This window comes from Fundulus heteroclitus, chromosome 17, assembly GCF_011125445.2.
Source record: "Fundulus heteroclitus isolate FHET01 chromosome 17, MU-UCD_Fhet_4.1, whole genome shotgun sequence".
Taxonomy (NCBI): Eukaryota; Metazoa; Chordata; class Actinopteri; order Cyprinodontiformes; family Fundulidae; genus Fundulus; species Fundulus heteroclitus.
Genome location: NC_046377.1, coordinates 17678964 through 17688172, shown reverse-complemented (window position 1 = coordinate 17688172; position 9209 = coordinate 17678964). Strand labels below are relative to the sequence as shown.

General features: G+C 39.7%; 1 protein-coding gene across 1 annotated transcript; it reads right to left on the bottom strand.

The window, feature by feature from the left end:
- Positions 1–257: 257 nt before the first annotated feature.
- th2 (tyrosine hydroxylase 2) lies at positions 258–8223 on the bottom strand. The gene is made up of 12 exons (XM_012873786.3): positions 7669–8223; positions 6166–6340; positions 5946–6034; positions 5348–5415; positions 5215–5265; positions 4984–5129; positions 4067–4202; positions 3913–3982; positions 3757–3813; positions 3557–3652; positions 3336–3469; positions 258–625 (listed from the first exon to the last, which is right to left on the bottom strand). Exons 1-12 carry the CDS (start codon positions 7957–7959, stop codon positions 460–462), a joined length of 1479 nt encoding a protein of 492 aa, XP_012729240.2. The 5' UTR covers positions 7960–8223; the 3' UTR covers positions 258–459.
- Between the last annotated feature and the right edge of the window lie 986 nt (positions 8224–9209).

Here is a 9209-nt window from a genome sequence, read left to right as displayed (position 1 = left end):
TCACTGTTGGCTCTCACCCCGTCCAGCAGAAAGGCAACACGATAGTCGAATCATTCATAATTAGCTCCTTCCCTTTGCTTAATAACACACAAAGACAAATGGCTTCCAAGAATTTCCCAAATGAAAACAGTGGGTTTGGAATTAGAAGCTAGAAAATGGTCTACAAGCCTCCTTTTCTTTCAACTCTTCTTGCGTCAGCAACTTTTTTTTTTTCAGCTTCTTTTGAATTTTAAAAAACCGAACTTTTGAGGACACGTTTCATGAAAATAAACATTTATTTCTTTCTTTTTTTTTCTTTTATACACAATCTTTACACTTTGCACACATAAAAGAAGAGCACGGCCATAAAAGATGACTACAGTCGGATTTTCTAGGTTTGGGAATGTTTACTCGGGCCGGTTCACGATCAGTTGGCCTCCCTTCAAGTTCCTGTTCGCTGCAGATGATCCGGTTTTGGTCTTAGGAGGAGCTGAGCTTCTCCAAGGCACTGTGGAGGGTCCTCAGGTCCTCTCTGACCTGGCTCAAAGCGTTCTGGATCTTGCTCGGCTGGTCCAGAACCTCCACGTTGCAGGTGAAAGGGTCGTAGCGAACAACAAAGGGACGCTTGATGCTTGCAGAGTATTTCCTGTCGGGAAGAAACATATTTATTTAATAAAGGGCTGAAATACGTTAAGAAAAACATCAGTCATTAGGAGAAGGGGGGTACATGTATCCATCTGTTGCTTTAGATAGCTGCATGAAGCGTGGTTGAGCAAAGGCTGGCCCAGATTATGCCTGCTCAGAAATATTTTGAGCAAATACTATGGAAGGCCTATTACTTAAGATAAGATAAGATAAGATAGTCTTTATTGATCTCACAATGGAGAAATTCACTCGTCACATCGGCTCATACAAGAAGGTGTAGAGTAGGGAATGTGCATTCAGTTATATACAGTGAATCTTCATATATACAATGGATCAGAAAGAATACCAAAAAATACAAAAAAGGAAATAGGAATGGGCATATGATGTCTCATTTACATTCTTAGTGGTCTATATTTATATATATATATATATATATATATATATATATATATATATATATATATATATATATATATATATATATATACTTAAATATATACATATATCTATGCACCTACTTACATATGCACCTACGCGTATGTACGTGCATATACATTGTATACATTTGTACATACATACATACATACATGTGGGCTGACTTATGTTCAGGTGTTGATAGCAGCAGAAGTCACTACATCAGGATTATTGCACGGGTTGTAGGACAGTGTATTAAATAGATTATTGCACCTTGGTTATTGCACATTAATTATTACAGTTATGGTCACAGTTGCAGTTACAGTGCAGCATTGTAAAATCTGATAGCAGCAGGAATAAAAGACCTGCGGTAGCGCTCCTTTTTACAGACAGGATGTCTAAGTCTTGCACTGAAGGAGCTAGAGGAGGAGCTACTTTCCTTACTGCTTGAAACATGTTACTGTCTCTGTCATTGGGGCCAAAAGTTATGCCGGTGACACAATGCATTGTCTTTTTGCTTCAACCAAGGTCCATCATTTTATCGCTCTAATCTTTAGGCCACTTTGTTACCATTTTTTTATTTATTTTATGTTATAGCACAAGAGAAATTAGTGCAAAATTGTGAAGCTAAGATTGGATGGTAAGTGTCTGCAGACGTGATCCCTGACTGGATCTCTTGTTGCTGTTGGGAGTTTTCCTGCTAGAAAAGGAACCTCCACCTCTAGTCTCAAATCTTTCTGACACACTATTGCTGCTGTATCAAGCTTTCCTGCCCTTGCTAAAGACCACTGTCCCCAAAACATGATGCTCCCACCACGATTTTTTGTGATTTTTTGTTTGCTATCTTCCCTACATGGATTGCAGCACACAGGAAACAGGTCCAGTGGAGGACACGGTCCTGCTAGTCAGCTAATTCAGGAACAAAGTCATTGGCTCACAATGCGTTTGCGCGTCATGATAAAAACAGAGGAAGACGACGCAAAGGGATAAAATATTCTCAAATGGTTCTACTGCTGTGTAAATGTTACATTTTAAAGTCATTATTCCTGAACTAAAAGAATTACCGCCTCAAACACTCAGCACTGTGAACATTTGTCATGCACCCGGTTAGCGTTAGCTTCTGCTAATTATTTATTCCGTGGTTTAGCAGCAGTAGATCTAATGCTTTTGTTGATGGAATATGTTAGTGAAAATAACCTTTTGGTTAGCTGTGCCCACCACTATTAAAGCAGCGTATGGTTCTCCCACCTGAGCAGTGGATCTCTGCAGCTCTCCCAGAGCTAACACTGGCCTCTAGGCTACTTCTCTGATTAATCCCTGCTTGCTTTGTCAGAATAGATGGATGGAAATGTCTTTGCAGTTATATACTAATTGCTTCACCTGCAGATGATGGTTTGAACATTAGATGTTCAAACCGCCCTGACCTTTCTGCCCTGGTTTTCATCAAGCTGCTCGGTCACTTACGTTTCCTAATATGGGGATCTTTAATTAGCCTCGTGAGACCATCCTGATCTCGCAAGCTTTCAAGGTTTCACTCGCAGATCAGTCTGGCTACTCTCCGTTAAAGAAAATTTGGAGCCGTTCACCAAACGAACGTCCAATCAGCGTTGGCTTTGAGGCGGGTTGAGGTGTGACGCAACGAGAAGCGACAGTTCAGTCTAAAGAACATGGCGGCTTCAGCCGATGAAACTAGCGTTAGCGCGGCTATAGAGCAAGTTTTATCGGAATTACAGAGTATTTCTTTGCTGAGCTAACGAGCCTTTACCTGCAGCAGCAAGAGTAGCTTGGCTTGTGGTTGTGTTTTCATCGTCGCTCGTAACAGAGCAACGACGAATCTGATTGGTTCATTTGGCCCGTCTATCACCAACATAGGCCAATCAGCTGACCAGTATTTTCGCCCCTTCCCAAAATTACTTCAACGGAAGGTTTCCAGATGGATATGCGGAGCAAATCTATCTGGCGGAGTCAGGTAAATCTTTAATAGCAAAGGATTTTATTCAGGGGTGTCAGAATAAAGGGGGATTAATAAAAGTGGATGCCACCCTTTCAGAATTGTATGTGATTTTGAGTATATTTACAATTATTTACTTCAAACTATGGTGAAGCTGAAGACGCTTCAATATATTTATGCACAAGAAGTGCATAAATATAAGGCCTTGATTGTGTGACGGATGGTCTTGGCTTTAAAATAATAGATTTTAAAATGATTTTCTCTTTTATAAAATGCATCTAGAAGCTTTCCCCGCTACTTTCTTTCTCCTGAACCCCCCCCCCCCCCCCCCCCCCCCTACAAGTACCTCAGCTTCATCTTTGCGTCCTCAAAGCTTTCAGACACAAAGTAAACCGGCTGGTAGGTCTGATCCTGGTACGGCTGCACCGCCGTCTCCTCTGGGTTGAACGGCCTGTACTCGGGCTCGTTTGACAGGGCGTACTGGCAGGGAAAGGTTGACAGGGCCTTCAGCACATCAAGCGAATGCAACTGGCGACGTGCGCGTGCAGAAACAAAGAGGAAACTCACAACAAGCTCGCCATACGAGGAGAGGAGGCCTGCACCGTAAGCTTTCACCTCTCCGTTCTGCTTGCAGAGGCCGAACTCCACAGTGAACCAGTATAGCTGCAGGGGAGGACAACCAGAAACGTCACGTCTGGTTTCTAAAGGAACAGGTGCAGTTATGGAGTTTGACCACTAGATGGCAGCAGAAGCTCATATCTCCCTACCGTTGAGAGTTTCTCAATCTCCTCATCTGAAGCTCCAAGTGAGGCAAGTCCAATCTCCTGACAGCAAAAAACACAAGAAGACAAAATGTTAAAGAGGGTTTAAGCAAAAAAAAAATATACACGGAGCAGCACATGAATATTTATGGGAATCTTTACCTGGGAAAACTGTGCAAATTCCTTGTCTGCCAGCATGGGGATGTGACCAAGCAGCTCGTGGCAGCAGTCCCTGTCAGGGAAGATTGATCGGTGTCAGGAATGGATTGAGCTGAACAGGCGGATTAATGAGGCCGCTGCTGGAAGACGAACTCACGGTTCTGGGGAGTGCATGGGGGAAGACGCGTGTCGGATGTACTGGGTGCACTGGAAGACCCTGAAGGCCAAACTGGCCAGAAAGTCTCTGGCTGAGAGCAGACCGGCGACCGGACGCAGCTGGAAACCAGTTTTCTCTGAACACACAGGAGGAAAAGGAGACAAAGTTAGGGAAATTGATTCTAAAAGTTAATATATATTATGTCCTGATGCATTTCCAGGACCTACTCAATTTTTAATTGAGTTTTGATTGCTATAATTTAAGTTCATTGGAGCGGTTGATTTATTTCAGTAATCCAAACCAGAAAGGTAAGAAATGAATTAAACACAGAGTGACATATCAGTTGTTTATTTCTGTTAATTTTGATTCATAAGGACTCAAGTGAATGAAAACTTAATTTACTATCTCAAAAAAGTAGAATATTACATAGAAATACTTTTTATGAGACAGTAGACAGTCATTTCTTTTAAAAACAATTTGGGATATTATAAACGAATGCAAGCTTAATAAGGGGAGGTTAAGGAAAGGAAAACTTTTTGATATTCTTCTGTATGTATATGCATATAGACATGTGTTACAAAGGTTTTCATTCCTGTTGCACACCAGATTTTCAGATTTATATTTGTCATTTATCATTCTCACTCCACTTCACAATTAATTCTCCACTAAAATGCACTACTCTCTGCTTCTTTATGTACATTTCCATTAAAATATGCTGAGACTCGTAACCCTGTGGTTAATGCTACACTCTCTCATTGCTTTTAGTAGAGCTTGTTTAAATAATGTGCATTATAAATTTCTAGTTTTGACTAGCATTAACTGATTTAATCTTCGTTTTCTTCTTTGGCCCCTGATAGAAAACACTTAGCATAGATCGTTTGTCTTGTTTTCCATTGAAAGCTGTATCTGTTTCTCACCCTTCAGAAAGGCGGACACGTCTTTGAGCTGAGGGATGCGGTCCTCTCCGTATCCACACTCCTCCTCCAGCTGCTGCAGGCTGTCCAGGAACTGCCTGCAGGCCAGACTGGGATAAATGCTCCTCAGCTGCTGGTAAACCTTCCTCCTGTGAGCACCCCAACATCCACACATCAGCTTTTCCGACACATTTCAGACCATCGTCGCACAGACCGTCAGTATTTGTAGCTCACCATGTGGATATTTCTTGTTCCGTGTAGTCCACCGTGGGCAGCGGGTCGCCTCTGCAGCACAGAGACGGAGTTTAGGGGATCTTTTTTTTTTTTATCTACTAATATTAGACCTTGCTTATGATATTTTACTCACTGTTTGTATCCAAAGGCAAGCTCGGCGATGGCAGCTCGTCTTTTTCTGTATTCTGAGTCGTTGTATCCCTGCAGAAAAGAAGGAAATTAGCTTTATTTCCCCCCTACATTTAAGAAATTCTGAGCAAAACTGACTTCATATTATATTTTTTTTTTTCTCCCAAGGAGTCAAAGTTGCTTGTAATCTTTTTAAAGTGGTCTTGTAGACCAGATAGGCCTTCACACTGCAAAAAGGGACCTCAAAGTAAGTCAAATTTGATTGAAATTAGCATATTTTTACTTCATTTGAGCAGCTAAATAAGACTATTTGCCAATGGAATTAGTATTTTTACCCCTAAAATAAGATAAATAGATATCCTGCACTTGAAATAAGATGATGGAGATAAATTGTTCTTATTTTAAGTGCCACAATCTTATTCCATTGGCAAATAGTCTTGTTTAGCTGCTCAAATCAAGAAAAAATACACAAATTTCAAGAAAATTGTACTTACTTTGAGTTCCCTTTTTGCAGTGCAGAAAGTCTTAAGAACAGTTGATCAAGATGATAATCAGTCTGGCTGGCTGGAAGAAAAAGGATGGTTTTGTGCATAAACACTCACAGGATGATCGCAGTCCAAGTCTGGATCAAATTTGGTTATCAGCATGTTGCACCTGTCGAGGTCTTTTATCTGTCGAGGAAACCAGGGAGCTGCAAAGATGGGAAACGAGGATTTATCCAGAGTAGAGTGTAAGGAAGTGCTCAGACAGACGCTGTCTGGAAAAAGTTTGCAGGCACATTTATTTGCTAATACGGCGTCTTCTGAGGGCCGTTGGTCCTACCTTTTTCCTCGGGCACACAGCGGACGTCGTCGGCGACCCGTTTCAGCGCGTTGATGAACACGTCCAGGTCCGAGCGGTGGACTTCACACCTCATGAAGAACTCCAGGTCCGGAAGTCCTTCCTTCGACTTCCTCCTCGGCCGGCTCTCCAAGTGGAGAAGTTTGGCCTCAAACGTCTAAATGAGGAAAAATTGGGAGAAAGTTTTAGCTTTTCTAATACTTTATCAAAAAAAAATTTAATATAATTTTACTTACTATTTTAATATAGTAAGTAAATACTTTTAGAATTCAAAATCTTTAAATATTCGCTTTGCTGACATTTTTTAAAAGGAATATTTTTGGAGTGCTTCATAAAATGTTCGTTTTAAATTTGAGAATAAAGTTCATGCAGAATGTTTTGCAGCTGCAAAACATATAAATCAACCTGTCAGCTTCCTATACTAAAAGAAAGTTAGAAAGTAGACAAAATAAGCTGGATTTTAAGGGAGTTGAATTTGAATTTCTTAATTTTTATTAGCCCTGTTGAATTTTTTTTTCTGTGGCATTCTCCTAACGACTCGTGAATCAAAGGACAAAACGTAAATTTCTTATTATGTAATAGTGGAACTAGTCAAATTACCACCAACTACTGAAAAATACATTAAATTTCTCAAAATGATTTAAGGCAAATCCTCTTCTTTGAGTTCTTCCTAACAACATTTAAGTGATTTAGCAGTTCTCCTTAAATTTAACAGTAATTATTTGCGATTATCTAAGGAATAACTCATACTTGGTGTTCGATGACCCACGGGGGATCTTATAGATCTATGTGTGTCTGGACATCTTTAGGGTCTCCGTTTAACCATAAAATCTCTCAATATGGCTCTAAATTAAAAGGCTACAAACAAAACAAGAAAGTCAGGTATTGATATTAGTGCTAATTATAAAAAGGTAGATGGAAAAAAATATCATAAATAACCTTATTTCCTATTTCAAAATAAGTAATAGATAAAACTCACAAATGCATGATAAATAAAGAAATATTACCTATAAAAACATTAAGACTGAACTTTGCTCAGGTATAGCAAATATTCCTCAGAAGCTTTCATTGTTGTTGAAACCTTTTTTAGTTCAATGTGATCTTATCCTGAAAGGTTTGTTTTTAAATAATTCAAATAATAGAAGTAACTAAAATAGTGTTTAAACTGGTTTTAGATGTAAACTGTACATTTGCTCTCATTGATAAACCATATAATTATAAATAATGAGACAATACAAAGAAAATAATAATGTTCTGATAAAATAAAAGTGAAAATAATACAAAACATAATTCAATAACATTAATCGGTAGTTGATAATGCAATATATAATCAAAAATTCACTCAAAAATACATATAAATACCTGTATTAGGCTAGATTTTTAGCTTATAAAAATTACATTAACATATTCAAACAAGTCAAAACCTAAAATAAAACTGAATGAAATCAAAAATGTGAATAAAAACCTTCTCTTCTGGCTTTTTACCTCAAATATTTTCCCTGTTTGGAAAAATCCGCAGTTTTTCTCGTTGCTGAGCGCGAACAGGACGTTCAGGGTCACCCTGCCGTCCTTCTCCTCGAACACGGGGCCGTCTCCGAACCTGGAGGGCCCCGGTGAGGGCCCCGCGGAGCCGCTGCCGATGCGCTCCCTGCGCGCATCCTCGATCAGGCTCTGCTTTCTTCCACCGAGGGTCTGCGCCGCGCCGTCGGTCTTCATGTGGCCGCTCTGTGCTGCAGGTTCGTGGGTCACCGGAGCAGGCAGGCAGTGCGCCTTCATTCCCGCTCCTCCTGCAGGTTGGGTTAAATAAGCGCTCCTCACGGTTTAATGGAGATAAATTGCGCAAGTGCAACACGTGAGAGCGGCTGTTTGGGGACCCGCCGTGCGTCATGGTGTTAATTATGGGTCTACAAGTGGTTGTGTTTGGAGAGGAAAAACCCCAGTTTAACAGGTGAGTGCAGATGCATTCAAGCAAAGTCGGGTTACATACATGTCATAGACTCAAAATAAACCAAATATTGTCTATTTTTCCCCTTTCCTGTCTGCTGTATAAATTTAGATTCTCATATTCTTGATTTAATATACATCAAAAAAACACACTGAAAAGACAAATTATTTCACCTGTTTGAAGATCTAAATAAACGTGGGTCAAACATGGTCGCTGACAATTTTATAATACTTTATTGAAAATATAATAGAGCCGAAAGTCTGTATCTTCGTGAGAGTAGCCGGCCCAAGGCGTAAGTGACCTTGGTGTCTTGGAGCCACTCACCCTCTGACTGTTTTAATTTCTCATACTGTACATCTGAAAGCTTCAGATCTGTACTTAATTGTTTCGTTTTTTTATAAATAAATAAAAAAAGATGTTGCTTATTTTTTTAATATTTGCTCAACAGGTTTCTGAAAATTTAATCTCAACAAATAAAAAATTCTTTGAAATTTGAGATCTGTTTCTATCTAGTTCAGATAATCCATCCATCCATCGGATCGTCCATCCATCCGGTCATCCATCCATCCATCCATCTGATCATGGCACTCATGACTCATGACACTCAGCTATATTTATCCATAACTCCTGATGAATCCAATCAGTTACTTCGACTGCAGTCATGTCTTGATGACATCAAAAGCTGGATGACTTTAAATTTCCTGCATTTAAATTCTGACAAGACAGAAGTTGTAATCTTTGGGCCAGAGTCTTCAAAAAATAAAGTTCTTAATCAATCCCTTAATCTGGATGGAATTAACTTGGCCTCTGGTAATAAAGTTAAAAATCTTGGTGTTATTTTTGACCAAGACATGTCATTTAAATCCCATATTAAACAGGTTTCCATAGTTTCCTTTTTTCACCTCCGGAATATCGCCAAAATTAGAAACATTCTGTCCAGGGGTGATGCTGAAAAACTAGTCCATGCATTTGTTACTTCAAGGCCGGACTATTGTAATTCTTTACTATCAGGAAGTCCACAAAATGCAGTTCGAAGTCTTCAGCTGATTCAAAATGCTGCGGCAAGAGTTCTGATGAAAAT